Source organism: Orbicella franksi, chromosome 7, assembly GCF_964199315.1.
Source record: "Orbicella franksi chromosome 7, jaOrbFran1.1, whole genome shotgun sequence".
Taxonomy (NCBI): domain Eukaryota; kingdom Metazoa; phylum Cnidaria; class Anthozoa; order Scleractinia; family Merulinidae; genus Orbicella; species Orbicella franksi.
Window position 1 is genome coordinate 18,670,550 of NC_138151.1, and position 25,035 is coordinate 18,695,584.

General features: G+C 36.6%; 1 protein-coding gene across 2 annotated transcripts in view; it reads right to left on the reverse strand.

Annotated features, from left to right (window-relative positions):
- The window catches only part of LOC145492242 (ubiquitin carboxyl-terminal hydrolase 9X-like), a 177,418-nt gene that overhangs the window by 20,962 nt on the left and 131,421 nt on the right, over positions 1-25,035 (reverse strand). Inside the window, exons 42-55 of one of the 2 annotated variants that reach the window (XM_081471606.1) lie at positions 22,578-22,641; positions 18,528-18,674; positions 17,807-17,928; positions 17,078-17,373; positions 13,526-13,699; positions 12,732-12,873; positions 10,322-10,407; positions 10,034-10,125; positions 8,378-8,525; positions 7,390-7,468; positions 6,876-6,940; positions 6,695-6,783; positions 4,003-4,142; positions 2,469-2,557 (exon numbers count right to left, since the gene is read on the reverse strand). In XM_081471606.1, the coding sequence (XP_081327732.1) occupies positions 2,469-2,557; positions 4,003-4,142; positions 6,695-6,783; positions 6,876-6,940; positions 7,390-7,468; positions 8,378-8,525; positions 10,034-10,125; positions 10,322-10,407; positions 12,732-12,873; positions 13,526-13,699; positions 17,078-17,373; positions 17,807-17,928; positions 18,528-18,674; positions 22,578-22,641 (1,733 nt within the window). Of the gene's footprint in view, positions 1-2,468; positions 2,558-4,002; positions 4,143-6,694; positions 6,796-6,875; positions 6,941-7,389; positions 7,469-8,377; positions 8,526-10,033; positions 10,126-10,321; positions 10,408-12,731; positions 12,874-13,525; positions 13,700-17,077; positions 17,374-17,806; positions 17,929-18,527; positions 18,675-22,577; positions 22,642-25,035 lie in introns of both variants that reach the window. The other variant, XM_081471605.1, reaches the window with a different exon arrangement.

Below are 25,035 nucleotides of genomic sequence, written 5' to 3' on the forward strand. Positions count from 1 at the left end.
TGTTGTTTATAATATCTTCTTCTTATCCATCAGCCATTACATGGAAGTGCTTTGATCCTGGAGATGTCAGATGCAGGAGCAAACTACAGCTAAACTGGTTCCTTCGAAAACATATTAAAATCTGAACAGAATACAGAATTAACTTAAGGGTAAAATTGTAAAGACTAGTAGGTTTCATAGTCAATGTAGCCAGTTGAATAAAATTCTGACACCCAGTCTACGTAGACCATGATGTAGTACTGAAGTGCCGTGTGTCATTCTCGTAAACCCAACCATAAGATTGTTAATGTGTGGATATTCCATTTCATGTAAATTACCACACAATAAGATACTGATTTAGCCTCTTACAACGCAGTGTTTCTGCCAGAGCACGCAATTGCGGGAATTCCGCGTTGCAATCAGAGATGGCCCACAGAAAAACGAAAAAAGGGTCAATTTGGCCCCTTCCTTTTACAAGACTGTGGGCTTAACACAGGCATAATATTTTAAAAACCATCCCAGGACTCGATTTCATCCTTGGCGACCAAAAATTCTGGTTTAGTCACCATAATACAGCATAATGGCGACTACATTTCTCTGTGTTGACGATCAATAACGGTTATTTTGTCACATATTATGTCCTTTTAGAAAATCATATTGAAAGATCTTTGCTTCTAAAACATTCAACATAAGAAAAGAAGTCAATCCGTCCTTTTGCTTTACTGTATTGGTTCTCTCATATTGGAAAACTTCCAAATGGCTGACCGTGTTTGAAATCGCCCTATAATACATTGCAAACCCTTGATCATTGACTACGTCATGTAGTCCTAAGGATTGTTCTCTTGTAATGCACGGATCCTTCATACTAGTATCTGATTCAAAAGAAACTTCATTGAGTAGAAACCCTTGGAAAAAAAATTACTATTAAATTTTATCATAGATCCTCATAAACTGCTTTATTTCTCTTGGTACCCTGGTGCATTTTTCCTTTCTGTAGCTTTCAATTTAGTGGCCCCTTTCCTAAACTAGTGAGATAATCTCAGATAGTGCAGAGTGTAATGTATAGCTCTGACGGAGTACTCATGACACAGTTCCCATATTACCCCTGCCATTCACTCCTAGTTTGCATTGACCTTGCTAGTCAGCTAGGGATTTTGAAGAGACATAATCTTAGCAGTGTGTATGTTTGATGTGTGTATTTTCATTCACAGTCCAAGAATAACTTACAATTAATTACCGTCTGTCAAGACAGCTCTCGAATTTTACTGTAGTGTTTTACGTAGTTTTTTGCTCTCAAAAACGCATGGAAGATGTGTTAGTATTCTTTTCACAGCTGGAGATAAATGAAAGAAATTTGAATGTCGGATGAACAAATGGAAGAGGATCGATTTGCTTTATTTAAAACGCAAATTTTCTTTTGACCGATAAACAGGAACTAATCTAATTATCAAATTGTCACAGAACAGCAGGTTCTGTTGCCACCTATGGCGTTAACAATAAAACCACATAAATTTAAAATACACACTGATATCAATTAATACAACTGAGGAGCGTTTCAACGAGAGGTATTTAAAGTAAACAGCGCTAATTGACCGAGATTATATCCCTCATCGGTGAACGAGTCCCCTCAGAGACTGATCAAATTTATGCTTTCAGTAGGTGCCACGGAGTCTGCACCAATATTTGAGCAGTTTCCTGGGTTTTTTGTTCGATTTGACAAGTTTTAATGCCACTTACTCGGGAGAGTTTCGGCTGCGGGTATGAACAGTTTGGTCTCTTTGATGGAGACAATTAAAGGATGAAATAAACACACTGCTGTAGTTTGGAAACAATAGATGATATTTCTTGAACCAAGTTAGGCGTAATTCCAAAAGACACCCTGTCACAGTAGCATTCTTGCATCGAGCTAACGATGCTAGAAGGCATGCGTATGACTTATTAGGGTTCTACCACAAGGGAAAGCGCTCAACATTAGTGTGTGATCTTGTATGAAATGTATCTCCCACCTGATATGTAGTTGACACTAACGCTTATTGATCTGCGCATGCGTTTAGAGCAAATATTGGTTTTCTTCTAAAGAGAAAAATACCACAAGGAGAGCAAGGAGCTTTCTGAAACAAATATATAGCTTTTTGAAGAGATCATAGAAGTAAGGCAGGTAAATATGCCCTACCCATTTTACGTAATGCTCTCAGGTACCTACCCCCCCCCCCCCCTTTGCTGCAAGCCTCATGAATTAAATGAAATTAATTACTTAAACAAACATTAAAGTTTACACCTTATGGCCATAGTGGCATGTTGCCATAGTGCTTTAGCGACATCAACCCCCAAACCATCCCAATAGTGCACTCTGCACTAAACATTGGCCCCTAAAAAAGATCTTCAAGGCCTTTTTGGCCGTCAAGTAAAATTTTCTGGCTGAAACACTGCAATGTTGCAAGAACAACAGTTAGAAAAGGGAACTTCACTTTCTTAGTATTACATGGTACCTGACAGTTTTCTTGGTCCGTAAGCCAGTGGTAAAAAGGAACTTTGAGACCAACTGAATACTGATCACTGACAGCTGTTCGACATCCAACTGGTAATCAAAACAAAGAAAAGATCACCAAACAATAATAAAGTGGAAGGTCTTTTAACCGACATCCTACTGTGCAGACAGCTCTATTTACAACCGCCTTCAAAAAACCCATTTAAATGCCCAAACTCTGTATTTACTCAGGCCTTTCCACAAGTGACCAAGGACGCTTTAGGGGTTTACGTTTTAGACTTTCCCTTTTTAAGCTCCAAAAAGTGGACACCTGAAAGGAAATCCCATTAACCTCTGAACCTTATTTTTATCAATCAACTTCACATTGCTGTTTGACACAATTGTTTCACAGTGCATACATTTTTGTAAACTCTATCTGCTAATATTAATGTTGGTTGCTATTATGATTTGTTCTTTAACCACTAAGGGCCACTCCTAGTCCTGCAGTATACAGCGCAATTATCCTGGCATCGCATAAGGCCATAAAACAGAACAGAATCATTTACAGTAATACTGTTTTTTTTTTGTTTTGCATTCCCCATGTTTGCTGCTGCTGCTGCTGCTGCTACTGCTACTGCTACTGCTACTGCTACTGCTACTGCTACTGCTACTGCTACTGCTACTGCTACTGCTACTGCTACTACTACTACTACTACTACTAACATTAATACTAATAATAAAAATAAAAATAAAAATAGAAATAAAAAATAATAATAATTAAGAGTAATAACTAATATTTCTATGGTGAAATTAGCATAAACCTGAATAAAAGTTCAGGCTTGAATGGAATTCCACCTCATGAACCCTGTGATACTGATGAGAAATCTACCAACTGAAGTCATTCAAACAAAGCACACCAGACCAGACCAGACCAAATGCTAGTGACTGAGACTGCTCTTGTCAGTCATTTTTTTTACCAAACTTTTGATGGCTGCTGAACAAGTGACACTGTTGCACTTTTGAGGTAAAACACAGGTGTAGTGGCTAATAACCAAGACTAAGTGAACTAGTCAGAAATTAATTGCATTATTAGAGGCTGTAAATTTCTAAAAGTCAATAATCAAAAGTTGAGAATTTACTAGCAAATGTATCCACCTAGTTTATAGGCTTGTGATCTGGTGTACCACTGATGTTTTGATATAGCGTTCTTACATAAGTCTTCAATAAGTCTTCTTCCTCTTCAATATTATTGTGACAAACTTTGAGGCACAAAAATAGGAAGTGGTGTTAGGCATGGTCAGGCATTTAACCACTGTGAAGGTGTTTTTAGTTGTGAGCAGTAGCAGTCCGCAGCATTTCCTTGGTATTTATAAATTACTCAATTACAGCATTTCACTTGGCCTTGTTTCAAAGTCACATCAAGCCAAACGGGATGAATGGATACCTAACTTATTTTGTTTCGATCTCCTACGCCTCAGTGCCATAGTAGAATTTTAATACTCAATAAGACTGCTCAGCAAGTCTATTCTTAATGATTAGCATCAAGGTTTACATACCGTGTTTTCTAATGAAGCATTAGCGACAACTAGCTTTCTCATGAACTGGAAGAATTCTACACTGTATTGTATTCGATTGTGAAGGAAATGTACATTTTGTTTACACACTGCTCTCTTGATCACTGCTGGCATCTGGCAGTCTAAACATAAATGTGAAAACAAGTGAAAACAAAATTAATTCTATTCTTTTGTTTAGACCATAACATAGTTGAAACTTGAATAGCTCGGTGTACCAAATAGCCTCCCTTGTAAGAAAAGCTTACAAGTCTAACTATAATTTGTCGCTTACATTATAAATTTGCTTGCTTACAATGAACTGGGATTCAAACATGCAAAGTTTTCTTAAGCAACTGGTCAGTTATGAGAATGGGCTCTTGTCAGTACTATTTATTACAGTACTAACGTGTACTGACATTATATGTCAATGTTTTGGATGACAGAAATGATTATATCAGAGAGGAGTTGCTCAATAGAAACATCCTTTATGGAAGCAATGGCTTCAGAAAGTTCACTATCTTGCCCGTTGGGAAATTCCATCACCTTATGAGAACTATAAAGACATCAGGAAGACCAGTTGGCAATTCCTGAAAGTGGTTCTGGTCGCTTATGAGAGCTTTAATATTGCCATTGAATGACCCTTGGAAGTGTTTAAGAGCAGCTTCGCCTAAATATCAACTAGACTTGGAAATAGCGAAAAAATCGACTTTCTTCAAACCCGCCCAGAATGAAGCCTTATGGGCACTAGTTGCAAAAATATTGTTTTAAGTTCGATAAATCAAAAATTATTTTTTTACGCAATTTTTTCGTTTTGATGCCCCAAATCGGCCAAAATCGATTGAAAATGAGCGGCATATTCAGAGGCTCGTAAAGTCAAAAGTACTTGAAGTATGTTAGCCGATACTTACCTGAATATTTATGTTTACAGCAGAATCGTCTTCTTGGATTAGCCTTCAAAAGAGGCTGGATCCAGCTTTGGAAACCTCTAAAAGAGGAATTGTTTAATGTTCCGTGACCTGTCCGCTGCTATAAATTCCATGCACATGCCGACTGTATGTTTGTCGTGAAACCAACTGAACTCCACTGACAGTTTCAATAGTCAACCCCAAAACAAACAATCCCACAAAATGTAAAGTGAAATTGGCTGTCTTCGTGAACATTTAGAAGCTAGAGTCAAGTTCCATTACCTTTAAAGTGTTTGATTTTATTTGTTTGCGTCGACTTTGTTCCCCACTCAGTATTTCTTACTGTCTCGTTCGAATACCGCGAATAGGTCACGCCAAAACACTGCAGACCGTGCAGACTGTAGACACCTGTTTGGACCTTTAATTTTGATTCATTTTCTGGGGGCTCTAGTTACAAAATAGTGTTCAACATATCTGAAAGTTTGTCATTTATCCACAGGCCGTACAAGTGCAGTATGTGTCTTTTGATTCGATAGACAAACACGTGAAAGACTTTGGGGATTGTTTATTTTGGGGTTGCCTATTGAAACTGTCAGTGGAGTTCAGTTGGTTTCACGACAAACATACGGTCGGCATGTGCATGGAATTTATAGCAGCGGACAGGTCACGGAACATTAAACAATTCTTCCTTTAGAGGTTTCCAAAGCTGGATCCAGCTTCTTTTGACGGCTAATCCAAGAAGACGATTTTGCTGTAAACATAAATATTCAGGTAAGTATCGGCTAACATACTTCAAGTTCGCAAATTTCACTCGAATTCGTTAACGGTCATTGACTTCAATTCTCGGCAAACAAAGTTAATCTGTCAAAATGCGCCTTTTAGCTACTTCTTTGACCCTGTAAGATTTCATATCTGGAAGTAGTTTCTTGCAATAATGGTTTCGGAGAGATATCACTAGAAAATGTTTCAAAATAACGAAGCGTTTGCTTTTGTTTCAATAATCGGTTTCATTAGGCTTGGGTCAAAGGTCACGTTTTCAGGAAGAAGTGCTGCATTTAGTTCGCTATCTCAGCGCTCGCAGTTTTATTTACCCAAAAATTTTATTTCACTAATTTGAAGAGGAAACAATGCTCTTTCGGACCAAACAAGTCATTTTTGGAAAAGCTGTGTACCAGAACGCCTTTTTAGCATTTGAAAATAGGCTAAATGTAGACCTCTTGTTAAGCTATCTTGGGTCGTTAATTTAGAAAATTTGTCAAATATTTTAGTTCTAATCAAATCGCAATCTATTTAGCACTAAATATACAAGAAAGGAAGTACAAATATGACGGGTAATCAGTTTGTAATGAAGAATTTTACTTTTGACTTTACGAGCCTCTGAATATGCCGCTCATTTTCAATCGATTTTGGCCGATTTGGGGCATCAAAACGAAAAAATTGCGTAAAAAAATAATTTTTGATTTATCGAACTTAAAACAATATTTTTGTAACTAGTGCCCATAGGGCTTCATTCTGGTTGAGTTTGAAGAAATTCGATTTTTTCGCTATTTCCAAGTCTAGTTGATATTTAGGCGAAGCTGCTCTTAAGTTTCCTCACTTCAAATTCACCTCTGTTACCCTTTTCACACTTTTGTCACAAGAAAGCTGCACTACATTTTGAAACAATCAAAACTCAGTAATTTTTCAACTGTACTATTGTGCTGAGATGTTCGTTAAATTTGACAAAATTAAGAGCTCCAACAAGAAGGTGAAAATCCCTCACCCTCCATGAATTCTATTCATGTACTTACTTCTGTCTACATCGATTGTTCTGTTTTGATCCAAAACATCAAGACGTTCATAAAAAAGGATATAGGCATTCCACCATCTCTTTTGTCTTCTATAGGACATCCTAACACAGACAATAAGTAAGTGACATTGACTAAAACTGTAACGAGGATAAAATCATACGTAAAGAGCACTTTTGCCCACCTTTTTAGCATGTGATCAAACACTTCTCCCATGTACTCTCCTCCAAAACACTGAGTCTTTAATTCCTGTTAACAAATACAGTATGTACATGTAATCTGCTGAAACAGTTATAAAATACAACGGATAAAACAGTAAGTCAAAACAGCAATATTCTTCTATAATTATGTTGTGAAAAAAGCCTGCAAATAATTTTATCAAATTTTTTTGCTGTTAAGAGTTTGAAATATTTTCAGAGCGTAAAATTTACCAGAAAATTGCCACATGATCAACTGTGATCTTTTAATGTTTTAGTATAATTCTATTAGAAGACTAGTTAGTTATCTAAATCCTCTTCACAGACACTATAAAGACACAAAACCGCCATCTTGTTAACAACCGCACACTGCTAGGCTTCTAACCATCTACAATAGAATCAACAGTGGGTAGTGTAACCAATAAGAGAATGACAATTGTGACGGAACGCTAGTAGATTTATACTTTTATGGCATACAAAGAACTGAACAAGCAACAATACCTCATCATCATCCATTTTGCATTCCGAGACTTCACCGTCATCAAATTTGTACCATTTGGGTGAAATATCTGGAGACACTCTAAAACAACAAAATAAAACAGTTGGCTCCCATCAATAGAGCAGAGAATTTAGTAATTCATTCAATGGATAGCACAAGAAAAATTCACTTAGATGGGTACAGCTTCCTGTAGGATGACCACCCATCATTTAAAGGTCATCAAAGCAGCACAGCTCCTAATTGATCTGGTGTTCTTATTTTTTGTGGTGGTGGTGGTAGAGAGGAAAAGAAAAGGACACTGCTGTTGAGGATGAAAGTACAAACAGATGAGGGTGGAAGGCCAAGAGGGTGGTCGAAGGACAATATGGAGAAGGACTGATGAAAAAGTGTGGAATGGGGCAGGATGGATGTGCTGGAATGTAGCACAGAATGGTGATGCTTGGTCAGACAAAATGCACCCTCTGGTATAGAAAGAATTAAGCTATTTATGCTAAGTGAGTAAAACATAATAATTATCTCATGAAGACAGGAAAATGACCAATTTAGTTTACAAACAAATAATTATGCAATGAACATTATGCAATGAAAACAAGAGAATACTAAATAACTGGTTTAAAACTGAAGATTTCTTTCAACATGTTTGAAATGTGACAACTTTTGGGGATAAATTTATATTAGTTTGTAAACTTATCTAATCCCAACATTCTTTTAAACAAATATTAATTTTAGCAATTTTAGCACTCTTTTGAACATTCTTCATACATGCAGTAATAATTTTAAATTTATGTGAATTACTTTCTATATTGATTGCAAATTTTAAATGTTTCATTACATCACAAATTTTTATCCGTTGAAGACAGTAGACCGGCTGTTGAAACCTCACGTTTTTTAATACTAATCACCAGAGAACGCTTTATTCTATATTATCATGATCAATCCTGGTAAAGGATCCACAGTATTTTTATATAAACTAATCTAGTCGATTGTTACCTTTGCAGGACATAAGAGTAATAATGTCCACCACTGGCTTGTCCACTGTGTACTAAGATTCCCACTAATCGGTACTTTGTACTGCTTACTTTTTTCACATTTTTTTCTTCCTCTGATTCTGACTCAGTTGAGTTTTGTGTGATTTCACCTTAAAAGAAAAAAGTCTCCAATTTTAGTCTACATCATTAATCCAGGATATTGTCAAAGGATTAATGTACAGCACTGAGTACAAGTGATGAGAGATAATAATTCTTTTATTGAGAGAGAGAATTCATCCTATACTAGTAAACAAAATGAACAGAGCCGTTAGACATAGACATAGACAGTTTATTTTACTTGGTCGCACACTTACCAACTGTAACGATGCATCCCATAGACTTGATAAAAAGAGTCTACAGGAAGCACCAGCTAGTTTACAGGTGCACCACGAAAACACTGATGTGGGGTTTTGTTTCATGTCATGAATGTTTGCAGATGTTTAATTTAATTTCTGCATAAATTCTTTGATATGTTGCTGTCTTGAAACTACTTTTTTGAACTTTCCCTTGGTCTTGCAAATTTTTAACTGACCATGTGATTTTACCCAAAATATTTGGGAAATTTTGTCTGCATTATTTTGGCAGAATGAGATATGCTTCTGCTTTTGAACAATACTGCAGCAATACATAACTCCAAGAAATGGCATTTAAAAGTGTGAGGGTCATGGTGATATTACATGCTAATTTTTTTCAAGGAAAGTTTTTAAAGGAGAGTATGAAGCAAGACCAGAATTTCCAGTGGGGTGAATTGAGGGGACTTCAGACCAAAACTCCCTGTGTGGAATAAATATGGAAATGTTCTGAAAAATTGTTGAAAAACAACGTTGCAATGGAGATACATAACCTAATTGTAACTGTGGATTTTTTTCTAGTTCATGAAGTCAAAATCAAAACAACCTGTAGTTTGCAAGTTTTCGAGCATAAATTTCAAGTCCAAGCTACTATTGACAAAAATAATAGTAACAGACTGCTCATTTACTAAAAGTAATTCCCCTCAACTGCATAGCACATCCTTGCTGTACACAATTTTCATGTTATCACGACCCCGTGCATATACACAACATTAAGCTAAGCTCAACAGCAAAATAAATGATCAGTTTCTCCTACATGTGTAACTGGTGATGAGTTTATAGGGGTTAGTCAAGATCACTCGCTGGCTTGCTTGATTCCCGTAAACATGCACGTATTTTGGAGCATATGAACTCCCTCACAGGGTAGGTGAGGCACGTGGCCCTTTGAAAAAAATACTAAGAAACTGCTTGTTTGCCATTTCCCAGAGATATTTCTGGTATTTATTGTGTTTGGGCCTTATGCATCCCATGTATTTTGTGGGAACTAATTTTTTCAATTGCAGAAGACTTGTTTTTCTTACTGGGTACTAATGAGGATATAGAAAACACGCCATTTGAGTTGTGCATGTGGTTTCGTATGAATTTTATGAGTTGTGTATTTTCCAGTAAAACAGTCACATCTATAATTATAATAAATAACATAATGATCAAGTGGGCAAAGTTTTACATGTAGAACTTTTTTATCATTCCACCTTTTTCAGTAGAATGCTATTCTCCTTGCATGATGTGACTGAAAAGGACTGCCATAACATCAAGTGGAACCTCACCTTGAAGCTTTGCAAGTCCAAGTTCTGTAAATGGCTCCATATCAATGTCACGGGGAAATTCAAAGTAATCATTGAATTTCACGGCACACTCTCTGATTAAAAGGATCAATAGATGACCAGTTAATACTGATGGAAAGGAGCCTAAACTACATGGACACTTTCCATATAGAAGATTTTCTATATATAAGAGTTGCTAACTGCTAACCATAACATCAAGTCTAGGAAATCACATTATGATTTTAACAGGGATTCTCAAATTAATTAGTAGAGGTTAGTGTTAGGTCTCACCTTTCCCAGTCATAGTCAAATCGTTTCAGCTGAATTGCTAGCACTCGTGGAAGTTTCTTAATGCACATCCGCTTGACTGTGTCAACCTAAAAATAGCAATGCAATCAGATATAGACAATGGTGGGAACAATGTCTGGTAAACGATGAAATATAATTATTTCTGTCGAGCAAACAAAATCTTTGAGATACATTAAAACTATCATGAAATAATATAATTGAGACAAACTGATACCTAAAGAATTTCTTCAAAGGCGTAACTAGGGGGTGTCCTGGGGTGCCTGAGACCTCCCCCCCTTTTGTAAGCCTTTTTTAAGCAAACAACCTAAAACATGGTGTGGAGGTCGACATGACAATGTGTTGAGTACCCTCACTTTGACATAGTGTGACCCTTCCTTTAAAAAAATCCTGGCTACAACCCTGTTCTTAGTTATCTTGATCTATTCAAAGTATCTATCCATTTTAAAACTGCATATCACTGCAGGGCAATGTCAGCATTACATTTAGCCTACCTTGCAATGTGGGTTAACTTAGTAATCTCAAGTTAAATGAAGGAAAATAGAACACAAAATGAAGAGGTGGTTTTACAGTGTACTCTCATGATATATTGATGACTACACAGAAAAGGAACTACGAGTTTGAGACAGATTTGAGAGACTGGCAGCCCAGCTGTTTTGGAGGGGACCGTTTTCTTTTTGCTTTGCAATACTAAAGGTACACATGCTTGGGAATATCCAGCTTCTCCAGGGAACAATTTCTCTTTGTCAGTATAACATTTTGCATCAACTAAAGTTGTACTTTCTCATCTACTTGCATGGAAATTTGAATTCGAGTAAAGCCATTTTAGTGATCAAACCAAAAGGAGGAATTATGTAATACTAGTCAAGAGTTAAACTCCCTTAACCCAAGGTTAACTAGGTTAAGTAGCAGACCCACAAACCCTGCTTTGACCAATGTTTTACTGTCAGGTTAACAAACCTGACAGATTATTAATTTTGTATCACAAGATTATATAAGCCTCTTTTGAACAACTGGGCCCAGCTGAATAATTCCATAAAGTTAGCAGTCAATTCCTTGCCATTAAAGGTCCCTTATACATGACTTTTTGTAACAACTAAATCAGGTCTCAATGACAGAAGATGACTTGGACATATTCACTGTGTAACACTGGGGCAAAAAAGGTGTACTACAAGGGCAAAGAACAACAAAGATAACACAGTTAGTTCACCCGGGGGATCGTGTGAAGATAGTGAGACATTTTCCAAACACTTCCAAAGATCACCCAAACCCTTCCAGATAATTAAGAATATTACCTGAAACATGCCCTTCCAAGTTCTTAAGATCATATGAAGATTGTCAAAGATCATCTCAAGATCGCCGAAGATTTGCAAAGATCTTGGATGATTATCCAACAGTATCAGAAATTGTGAGAATATTTTCCAAAATTTCCTAAGATGGGCACTGTGCCACAGCCAAGTTGTCAATTTATGTAAAGCCAAAGGCTGCAAATAGTCTATATTCATGCATATTATAAACAAGTAATCAAATGGAATATTTGCTTGCGAATATAATTTTTATGTTTTTTCGCATTTGGGTTATTTTAGCCTTTTATAGTTATGTAATTACTGTAGGTGGCATGTAACAATGCATGTCACATGTGCTAAGGGATTGGGGGAATATAAATGCGTCATATCTCCTCTTGGCAAAGTTCTTGCACAGTAGCCTCTCCCAAGTACACCTCCATTCACTCAGATTTCTCATTGCGCGAAGATGTTTCTATTTGAATTCCTACCTCCTTGCCTTTTCCTGTCTACGTTATCTTACTTTAATGACTATTTCAAACCATTCAGCGTTTTTGTGACCCTTCCCTTTACTGGTCAAAAATATTTCTAACAGATGGTAATATTTTATATGAATTACAAACTGGTTATTTTTAATAAAGCAGCTTTGGGATTTCTCTCAGCTATTTTAATCCAAATCTTGGTGTGGGAGTAAATTTGTTGCCCAGTAAACAAGCTCAGTCATTACAGCACTTGTCAATAACGATTATTCAAGAGAATAGAGTGGGAAGATTGTAAACGATTATTCTCCTGCAATTTGGAATAAAATTAATACATACACTGTAAATAGGAGTAAACGTTTCAAAGGCTAACAAATTTGGTGCAGTCCTTATTTACAGTTATTGTAAATAAGGACTGCACCAATTTTGTTAGCCTTTGAAACATTTACTTCTGCTTAGAGTTTATGTCTTTCAAATTGCACTTTAAATCAAGTGATGGCAAATAGCAGTCCTATTTATGAGGTTCAACTGTGTTCGCTGTACACCAAGAACTTATGTAGATTTCTTGTGAACACCACAGAAAGTAGTGGAAATGTATCATAAAAATTGTTACTTTGGAAAAGAAATGATTACCTTTTTGTCACACTTTTCACAGTGGTATGCATTGGCTCCTTCAAGCAAGTCACCTTTGACAAATTGTTCCATGGAGTCCAATAAACTCTGATGATTACGAATGTCCACATTCAGAGCAATGAATGGTGCTTCACGAGAATACCTGATGCAGAAAAAGATCTAGCTTGCCATAATGAAGTGAAACAAGAATTCTCAGACAGATCTCTCATAGTTTTTGTTCAAGAGATATTGAAGTATTTAAAATATGCAAATTAGTGAAGTGATGACATTACAAACTCAACCAAATTTTCATCAAATTGGTGAAAGAGACATCTGAACCAATTTCTACCAGAAATGTTTGATTCTTTACAGCAAGATTCTACTGGATGTGCTCCACAATATAACCTTAACGATTTTTTTTTACCATGGCAACTAATTATCACAATATGCTGATGACAAAATTGCCTTTGTTTCAAACTGTTGTCAACCTTTCAAGAAGTTTCAGGCCTGAAAATGAATAAAAGTAAAACTGAAGGAATGGTGGACACAAGCTGCAAAAACACAGCAAAACTCCTTGGAATTGCCTGTTCAGCCAACTCCATACTTGTGCTGGAAATTAATATCTGGTATAATTATAAAATAGTTAACGAAATTTTTTAACAGAGGCTAAATATCAGAGTCGCTTGTTTCTTCCCCTGTTTTGGGGCTGTTTCCTCTATGGTTTTACTAATCATAGAATAAAGGATTACTGGCATTTCTAAGAAAATACCATGTTGTGCAAACTAAAAATGACTTTTGGAAGAAATGTTGTATACCTGTGAGGGCAACCTTTACAGATTTTCTGATCAGCAAAGCTGCCGCCCAATGTGTTGGAAAACAGTGGCTCACTACCCAACGCCTTCAATCCTTCATCTAAGTTATCAACCAAGTTGTTGAAAAACTCCAGAGCATCATGTTGTTCTCGTAAATTTACTGGTTCACCCCACAGCCTATCACAAAAACATTAGTAAACTCTTGTTCAATGAGTAATCACAAAGCATCATTAGAAACAACTTGAGGGACTGCACTTAAATGGAATTGATACAATGGATGATTTGATTTGCTAATAAAAACATATCTAAAACTTCCAACATAATTGTAAAATAAATTAATACGTCTACAATCATTGGAAAGCATGGCACTGATTATTTTATATGTAGCATAATTTTACGAATTAACTACACAATTTGCATTGTGACAAGAAACTAACATAAACATAATAATTATTATTAAATGTGTGAAACTATAGTTAAAAGTTCTTCCTGGCTGCATTAAGAATGTATGATTACTAGAGTGTAACTGATGTCATAAACTATCCATCAAAGAAAAAGTTGATCATTAGCATCATCAGGTGACACTATGGCCAAACAATTGCAGCAAAATTCAAAAGAGATTTCCTGATGATAATTTATAATGATATAATGATATCATATGATGTATGATATCATATGATAATTTATTATATGGTTGTGTCTCACAAGGACTGGGAACTACTGAATTAACAAATTTGATTGTCTGAAATCAATATTGAAGGTGGTCTAGATTTCCCATCTAGACCGGCATCTAGACCGATATAGTTTTAAGGTAAAAAATTCCAAACTAAAATACTTTTTTCTTCTAACAATATTTATTTATGGGAGTGCCAAAAAGCCTGATGAGAATAAAAAAGTAGAGGGGACAAGGACACTTTGGCAGATTTAAGTTCAGGTCATTGCTGTTCGTAAGCAAAATGTCAGCTAGTAAAAACCAGTTACATTAAACAAATAATTTCTTCTTGTTTGCCATATAATAAAGGAGGCAGCGTGGCCAAGTGGTCAGAGCACTGGATTTGAAATCCGTAGGTTCCGGGTTCAAATCCTGTTCTGACCGCTAGCTGATGTTGTTCTGGGTAGCTCCGAGTTCAACTTCTTGGCTCTTGGTTACGCTTGTTAATAGCCAACTGGTCTGCCTCCCGCCAGTTGGGATTCTTAACCTAGTTATGTTCATTTGGATATTTATTTATCACTGTTTGTTTACATTGGTCCTGAAAACATCTTATTAACTGAACTTAGTCGGTCTTTAAGGGAGAATCTTGACCTCGGTCATCTGTACTCACTGTGTTCGGTCTGTACTCACGACCTTAGTCAAGATTCTCCCATACAGAACTCCTGCTTGGTTAATAAGAGCTCAATATTCCTGATGAAATAATGATTTTAATCATTATCTCCAGTCAATTGACTACATCAAGTGATGAATGGGTAATGCAAATTCAGTTTCAACAACCAATTTTCATTCAATGCACTCCTAAGAATAATAACAATAAGAATAACAATAACAGTAACAACAACAATAATCATCATCATCAATAACGACTTTTCAAAATATAAACAAGCGAATATTAAAGTTAATAGCCGACCTCTCGGTATTATTGTGAAACTGCTCTCAAGGCAAAGTGAATAAGGTTACTTCCCACCTTTGTGGGTGTCCTCTGGAAAAAATCGTACACACGCCAGTTTCAATAAAACCCCAACAAACTATATATCAGAAGAAAGCTTAATAAATGTAGTTTACGATAAAAATACAATTTAAGCAAGTTTTTCTTTTAGGACGTGTCAGGAGCCGTGAAATGACTGAGGGTTCTTCTACTGGATTTATCGGCTATCGGATGCTGCCGCACGAGCAAAATAGCTGCACTGTCTTATTCACAAGGCATCAATAAACAAAAGTGTGTTGGGCTTTTCGATATTCTGATTAGTTGCCTAGATATCCACATCTTAAGCTGGAGTAGCTAAAAATATGCAAGACGTGTTGCGTAAATGGACTCCTAGGGAAAAAATGTTAAATATCAAAATTTCCCGACACACTTTCGTCTGTCATTATCCCTAGAATTTTCTAACGAAATTTCACAAAAATCCCTCAAATCGGCATACCCTATAAATTTGCTCAATGTGGAGGTACTCCTCCCAAAATCAAATGCAAGATTTTAGCTTGTAAAGATTCATAAACAACTCGTGCCACCCCAGGAGATTATCTTGCCTTATGAAACTGCAAACCAATGGAACAATAGGACCTCCTAGCGTCAATTACAATGGATCAGGATTTCCTGGGAAAAGCATCGCATTGTAACATGTTTTCTACATCGCTGTCACATTGAAGAGAAAGACACTAAAACAGGCAAAGTAGCCAAAGGCAAGAGAACAAATGCGCGACATAAACAATACCAAATAACATAAAATACGAGTTCCAAGATGAGTGTTTGCTGTGAAATTTCCCATGGCAGTTTCGTCCATTTGGCGATTATGACACCTTCCTGGTTTATTAACTTCATTTGAAAATACATTTTTTCTAAATAACTCGGCTGCTTTTTGAGATTTTCAATATTTTTCTTTTGTAAACTTTAGATAAGAGGAAAAATGATTTTTTGTGCCCTTGAAGGTGGGAAGTAACCTTAATGCAAAGATTTGATTTCTATATTTTTACAGTCTCTACAAAATCGAGTTTGCTGATTGAAGACATTATCAACTAAGAAAACTTAGATGTTACAAATAAATAAGCAAAAAAAAGCGATGGAGTCCAGTTCAGTTCACCTGATGCGGGAGGTACTGTGATCAAGGAGGCAGTCCTCTCAAGGCGAGGCCCTTTCATTGTACTTCTATCGGGTTGACCCTTGTGTTTTTTGTAGGAGGCAGCGTGACCAAGTGGTTAGAGTGCCGGATTTGCAATCTGTAGGTCACGGGTTCAAATCCCGTTCTGACCGCTAGCTGATCTTGTTCTCGGTAGCCCCGAGTTCAACTTCTCGATTACGCTTGTAAATAGCCAACTGGTCTGCCTCCCGCCAGTTGGGATTCTTAACCTAGTTATGTTTATTTGAATATTTATTTATCATTGTTTGTTTACATTGGTCCTGCAAAGCTCCGATGGGAATGGCCAATTACCTATACATTTACATTTACATTTACATTCAGAGTTGGGGTCAACAGCTTTAATACTTTGAAAGTGACTTTCATGTCATTTTCTTCCCTTAATGACCAGTTAGTAGAATAAAATCTTCTAAAGTTAGGATGAAGAAACATATGACAAAGTCTTTATTTATTTTATTTGTTTAATTTATTCTGTTTCCTCCCATCCTAGACTGAAATGACACATCGATTAAAAAAAAACACACAAGCACAGAATTCACTGAGCGTACATAAGTATCTTGTTTGTGCAGCTGCCCAGGTTGAATAGAAATAAATAAATAAATACATACATACATACATACATACATACATACATAAATAAATAAATAAATACATAAATAAATAAATAAATAAATAAATAAATACAGAAAGAAGGCATGATCAACTGACTTGAATGTTTTCCAGAATCCCTGTGGTACATGGAACTGCAGCTGACTCTGTGCCAGGTGTCCAAAGATGAACTGAATCTGACTGAGAACACTAACTCGATACTTCTTTACTTCCTGCTCTTTGTCGTTTGTCTCAGTTTCCTTATCATTGTCTCTGTTGTCTTCAGACTGATATCCAGTGTCTATTGTGTTCTCACTCTCAGACTTCTCCTCGACATCAACACCATCCTCTTCTTCTTTTACAGCAGCTCCCTCCACCTTCAGCACACCCTCACGCAGTTCAGGAATCATAAATAGCTATACCAAGCAGAACCAATGTATAAGTTTAATTCTGAGCAGTGCATTCATTTGTTAATATTACAAATAGAAATTAAAATACATATTGTATACATGGACATGTTAAGAAGATATTAGATTGTCATATATACAAAAAAAACTTTCAGGTAATCTTAAAAAACACAGAGAGGTTTAAGGAGATATAGGTTATCTCTGTATGTTGCTAGGGAAAAGAAGGACAGAGTATGAACCTTGGCAGATGAGACTGTCACTTTCTCTGAACCAACTGGTGAAGAGTAATCTAAGAATCAACACTCATAAGATAAGCAAAAAAACCCTTCAACCTCTGGGACTGGCACATAAAATTATTTTCATTGAAACGCTTGTATGCCTTGTTTTCAGTGCTTTACTTAAGGTCAGCCATAACTTAAGATGGAAAATTCAGGAAGCCTACCTGTTGAATTACTGAATTCATATAACATGTGGCCCCTGCATTCTTCAGACCCACATACCCTTTGTATGAGCGTGGCCCAATTGGAGGTAAATGCTCCCACTCTGTCAAAGGAGGATCTTCACCTATAAAAAGAAAATTTGAAAAAAATATGCCTCTCTACATGTATATCAGGAAGTGGGGAGAACTTCACTGTTACAGCAATATACGTGAGAAAAAGATAACATTAAACTGTGACTAATTTGATATAATCATCACGTAAGTACAGAGGATTCCCTACAATTTACAAATGCCATGAACTGTTAACCTTGCAAGTACAGCTTGACAAGGAAAGTATGGTGGCAATTTGTCTTCTTTACAAACACAATAGAGGTCAGTATCCCAATTTCCTGCTTTGCTTACATGTACATGTACTTCCCATTTGTGAGGGGCTTTGCCCTACATTATTCTTTAAGTAAGTACAGAGGAATTCCCCACAATTTACAAATGCCATGAACTGTTAACCTTGCAAGTACAGCTTGACAAGGAAAGTATGGTGGCAATTTGTCTTTTTTAAAGACACAATAGAGGTCAGTATTCCAATTCCCTGTCTTGCTTACATGTACATGTACTTCCCATTTGTGAGGGGCTTTGCCCTACGTTATTCCTTAAAAAACACAGTGAATGCAAGTGCAAGCTCTCAGCAAAAAATTAGGTCATTAAAATACGAAGGTTAAACTGTTACCAGAGTAGTAGAAATCAGTGAGGATGTCTGCTAAGACTTTGAGATTTTGAACACAACCTCGACAAAGTGCAACCAGAAGATCAAATGCAGCTACCAAAGTGGGTGCCGTGGAACAGATTGGTGTCACTCGCTTGTTCCATACCTCGTCTATTAAAAGAGGCAAGTAAAATCATGTAATACTTGTATCATAGCTAGAGGAAGCCTGGATTTTATCTTTAATATTTAAATGTTTCACATACATGCTTAAAGGGTTCTGTTGTACAAAGTATTTATCAACCTAAGAACAGACTTGTAATGACTTATAGACTGTTTTTAAGTTTGGAAGATATGTTTTAGTAATGGTACGATAACCTGTGCCAAAAGTTATTTTCACAATGAATGACTTATACAACTAGAATAATGAAGTCACATCAAACCATGTATGAACAAAAGCACGGTAAAATGCCAAAAACAAGCCATAAGTTTTGGGAGATGCCTATCGTGCATAAGAAAATGTTAATGCCAAATGATGAGCTGTCCATCCCTGGTTGAAACACAATGTCCAGAAAGGTTATATGCAGGGTTTGTACTCTTTGAGCCTTTTAAAATTCCATGATCTTTCTGAGTTTTCCATGTTTGCGCAAAATTTTCTGTCAATAGATTTTTTAAAATTTTTTTACTGCAGTCAGATAATGAGTTACTTGTGTCAGAAATGCGAAAAAACTGGGGGTCACTGCCTTCGTTTCACAGACCAAGCATGTGGAAAACTACCCTGATTTTGAAAAATTAGCACACGTACTGTAATTAAGCGTGGTCTAATAGTTAGGTTTTCTTGATTTTTTCGCTAATGTAGAAAATCGGTAGAGAAAATGATCCATCAAAAGAAAAATAAGGGCCACTGAACGTCGAAGATCGTTAAATCCAGGAAAAGCTGTGGCAATGGCCATCTGCCCACCCTATCATTGTATATCACTGCGCACTCATGCATGACATGGAGTGTGAATTTACGTGCGTAGTAAGGATGCGCACAAACAATTAGCGCAAACATCCTTAAGTTAAGCAGTTGTTCTTGCAGTACGTCAAAATACCTAAAAATGCTCCAGATGCATGCTTGTGTCTATTTCTACTGAAATTTAAGCCTGTTTCTAACTTGTCTGTCATGTTCAAATTTTCATCTTTTTGCCTTTTCATTTTCTGAAAGCATATTGCTTTTCCATGACTTTCTAGGCCTGGAAATCAAAATAATAAATTCCATGACTTTCCAGGTTTTCTATGACCTGTACGAACCTGGTATGGTTTATGGCTGGTGTAACTTTACGGTCAGTGAAAACTAACCGAGCAACTGTTTTCTGAGAGTCACTCATCCATGTGTGCCTTACATTTTCAACAATGGGTTTCACCAATGTACAACAACTTGTAAAGTAACAATGCATATGTTTATGAAGCCCTCCTTGGACAGTCTTGGTTGTGGGGTGCCCAGTTATGAAAAGCTGTAACTGGATACCTGTAATTGGACCCCCAAGTGATCTTGCAATTACATGAAAAATAGCTGTATAGAGAACCTATCAGAATCAAAAATTTTGTAACAGTGATAATGTAGATACAATTAGTTATACAATAATTTAATTTAGCATGGAAGTTGGTCACAATGTCACAATGTAACTTGTTCACAATTTTAACTTTAGTAACTTGAAATAAATTATTACTTTAAATGGTGGTGTGCAGGCAGTACATATCTAAGAAGACATCATCCCCCAATATCTCTGATGAATTTTAACAAAATTGATGTTCAAATTTCAGTGATTTGAAGCTTTGAAAGGTCCTTAAATAACAAAATGTAGCACTTGAAGTTATTAATGAGCAATAGCCCTGCATCACCTTAACTGTGATCACGTTTTAAGGAGCACTGCATTATATGTAATTGGTTTTAAAAATAACAATTGAAGGGGTGAGTGCAAAACCATGCTAAGTGATGATTTGGGTGAAAAAAATTTTTTTTCGCAAAAGCGCTTAAATTTTTGTATGTGGTCTTCAATGTAATAGAAAACGCGGCCCTGTATTTTTGTCGCTGGTTTTTGCTTCGTTTTCGAGTTATAACGTATGCAAAAATACTTGGCTTTTCCTGGCCATGTCTTTAGGAGTTTATTTGTTGAATAGCAAACAGGCAGACTGTTTATAGTGTATGAGGTCAAAATCAAATCTCACAGCATATATAGAGCAGAAATCTGGGAACAGATTGTTTACATTGGTTACTGTGAGGTGAACAAAACACGTGAATCGATCAAGCGTCAAATGAAATACATCAAACAAAAAAGGGATGTGCCGCATTAGAGCTCTGTCAACTAATATCCAAGAAAAATACCCTCTGGTGAGTCGTGGCCCAATTGCCAAGTGTTGCTAGCGTCAAAGTTTGGAAAGCGAGAACTGGTTTTAGACTTATAAAATTTGTCTTGTATTGACCGCCATGTTTTCCCGCGCACGAGGTGTAAAGACCCTTCCCGTCATGCATTGCGATCACGTTCTGCAGACGTTTCTCAAACTGGTAACTAGACTGTTTAAACATAATAATGGCCAACAAGTAGTGATTGATTGTAACATAGATCTGTGATCCAGGTTGTGTTGATTTTATTTCAAATCAGCATGATTTGTAGTGTTTTGAGCTTCTGGAATCAGGGGACATGCAGATGTATGGAGACCCGTATGTTGCGCAGAAGGGTTAATCTGTTAATCTGTCAGCCCTATTTATAGAGCGTTTTCAGGTGAAATCAACATCACTGAGCTTATACGTTGCATGAAATTACCATTTTGCTGTTTTTTTAAGTGAAACTAGCATCCTTGCCGTCAAGCGTCAATGTGAAATCAACATTTTAACCTATTTAGACCTGAAATCAACATCATTGAGCTTATGCGCTGCTTGAAATCGACATTTTGTTGGTTTCTAGGTGAAACCAACATCCTTGCCGTCACGTGTTAACGTGAAATCAACATTTTAACCTATTTAGACCTGAAATCAACATCATTGAGCTTATGCGCTGCGTGAAATTGACATTTTGCTGGTTTCTAAGTGAAACCAACATCCTTGCCATCACGCGTTAACTTGAAATCAACATTTTAACCTATTTAGACCTGAAATCAACATCACTGAGCTTATGCGCTGCATTAAATCAACATTTTGTTGGTTTCTAGGTGAACCCAACATCCTTGCCATCACGCGTTATCGTGAAATCAACATTTTAACCTATTTAGACCTGAAATCAACATCATTGAGCTTATGCGCTGCATGAAATCGACATTTTGCTGGTTTCTAAGTGAAACCAACATCCTTGCCGTCATGCGTTAACGCGAAATCAACATTTTAACCTATTTAGACCTAAAATCAACATCATTGAGCTTATGCGCTGTGTGAAATCGACATTTTGTTGGTTTCTAGGTGAAACCAACATCCTTGCCGTGACATGTTAACGTGAAACCAACATTTAAACATTTTTTGACCTAAAATCAACATTTTTGAGCTTATAAGTTGCGTGAAATTGACATTTTGCTGCTTTCTAAGTGAAATCAAAGTTCTTGCGGTCGCGGCAGGCCAATCCTTTGTTATGATAAACCGAGGCGAGACTTCGACTTATAACAAAGGCTTGGCTTTGCTATTATAACAAAGCATCGGCTCTGTTTATCATAACAAAGGCCCGACTTTGTTTACTTGAAGGCCTCGGCGGGAAAACGGTGTTAGGTATTTTAATCAAAAGTGAACTTTGTAGAAAACGCTCCAAATTTCGCATGCAGTTTTGTTTAGGTATGTTTAGCAATGTCCGGTAGTTTTTCTGCTAAGCTTCGCTTCGTTTTCGAGATATTGCGTATGCAAAGAAACCACTCGGTTTTCCTAGCGGCGTCTTCATAAACGCAGCAAAAACCAGCGGGAAAAATACAGGACCACGTTTTTCTATTACATTGAAGACCACATGCAAAAATTCAAACCCTTTCGTGAGAATTTTTTTTTTCACCCAAATCGTCACTTAGCATGGTTTTGCACTCACCCCTTCAATTAATGTAACTACGATCAGTTATCCTTACCACTACCATTTCTGGCTTCAATGATAAGTTTTGATGCAGGAAAGATAAAATCCTCCACAAGATCCTGAAAATCAAACATAATTTTACTTAAAACTATTGAAATACACTGTATGAACACTGTTGCAAAGGAGTGTATCTTGTCTAAAAGTTGCATAGTTACCTCTCAAAAACTCAAATCTTGAGCCAGCTCAAACTAAAATTGATTTTCCTGGACTTGCATCTTACATTTACTGCACATGTAATTTTACCCACAGCAACTCTAACTCTTAACAAATGTACCTCAAAGCACTTGCTAAGCCACAGAGATTTTTCACCCGTACAGGTCATTATTAAAAAAAAAAAAAAAACACATTTTCTCTCCATCACTTGAACCTGTTGTGCAAAAGTCCAATGACACAAGCTTCCCAGAATCATTGGAAAAATGGTTTGCTAAAAATAATAAACTCTTCTCAAAAGAATAACTAGTTGCAACTGTGTATTGTACTTAACCCACCATAGTATTCTTCTGCTGCTTTGTTTGGGTTTGTTTTTATCTCCTTCAGATCTGTTATGATTTGTTATGTTATGTCCTTCCAGTTTTACTCTTTTGGCATAGTAAAAATTAAACACCCCTTATAAGGTGCTATTCTTCGGACAATTTTCCAAATCACTGCGGGACAGTGATCTGTTCCAAAATATGAAATTAGCCTCTGGTGTAATAACTTGTTATTCTGAACTTTTAAAATTACTGTCGTAAAGTCCAGACTACACGTATATTGAGTCCAAAAAGTTGCAAAAGGATGCACTTCATGGAGACATCACACATAAATCATATGAAGGGTTCTGTGATAGAGTGCAGAGAACAAAGCTATTTCTGAGGAATTGATTGATAAAACTATAAAGTTGAAGATGGTTGTATTGCCAAGATGATAATCTGAAAAATGGCAAAATACTGATCATGAAGTACTAAAATGGATCTATGTCGTCCACTTTCACTATGTTGTAACGATACTTGTACAGTGAAGAGAAGTAGGGCAATGAACCGGTTTGTCAACATAAACAGCAAATTTTGGTCGGACTGGTCCTACTAGTCAACTAGACACTCTAAGAGTGTTTACTCAGGCTTGGTACCACAGTATCAAATTGTACTTTATGAAAACATGAATTGGACACAAAAAAGCAAATTAAAGAATCAGGATATTTTAGCACAAGAGTTCTGCTTAGATATTTACTATTCAAGTTGCTTCATTGAGTATCCTCCTCATCCTATTGCAAGTTGTGAGTTTAAACCATTTTGGTTTAAGAATGAAGCACAGCTGTCTACCCATTCATGGAGAAGTTGTTTGCAAAGAATTTTCGAGGTCTTTTTGCAACTTATGGCAATTACTTTGTACATTCTAGCAGAAATTGTACGAAGTTTGTTTACTGGTCATGGCGATCCAAATAAATTGTGTAGCTGAACATCTTTGCCGTCTTGCGATCTTAAACCCTTTTCAAGAGTCATATCTCCTTTGGAGAGCGAATAATCCCTTTCGAGAGAGCCAAAACAAATCATGATAAACTCCTTCGTGAAAACAACAGTCCTGTGACTAGGCTCAAATTGCATTGCACATAATTTGCATAAACTATCAAGTTGTGTATTTTGTGGATAACTTCCAAGAATTTGTGACCCTTAATGTAGTTTATGAAGAAATATTCAAGCTACACATTTTTGCTGAATCAAGGCAGGAGTATTTTTAAAAAGGACTCTCATTTATAAGGGATTTACAAGTCAATGCAGATTTTCCTTAGGACTTGGCAAGAACATTGGTTTGTCAATAATCCCACACAATTCCCTGCACAATGTGCCTCCAAATTCACAAGTTACTTTTTTTTTCCTGCACCCTACTAGAAAGCCAACTAACTTAGAGGTAAGATATTTAATTCAAGTTACCAAAAGTCTTATCTTTACAACTTTGGAGATCGACATATTTTGCGCGGAGCAAGAAACAAGTCCCATGTTTTTAATGAGCTACAAGTCCAAAAACGTTTTTGTATTTAGCTCGTTTTATTGCAATATGATTTGTTTTACTGCAATGTTCTAAATAATAACAGCAGGAGCCACATACCATCATTGACTGCCTATTTTTTGCCAGTGTTTTCATAGATTGAACCCATACTGCAATTGGCTCAGTTGCTATCTCACAAGAACATTTCGAGTGTGAACTTTGCTTACCTGGCTGGCTTTCAAGCAATATAATTTGTGGACCGACCCTTTCTGAAAACGATCAATATCTTTGCATGTGAGATGAATGTATAAGGTGCGATTCTTGCCAAAACTTTCTTCGCAAAACACTGCATTCTGTCACGAAGAGCGAGCAATGTCGTGTTTCTTGTCCCCAGTTTCCATGGTCTGCGCATGGAATGCCTGGGACCATGACCCCCCTTTTGGCGACCAAAATGCTTGCATTTTATGACTTGGGCTTTCCTACGGAAGCCT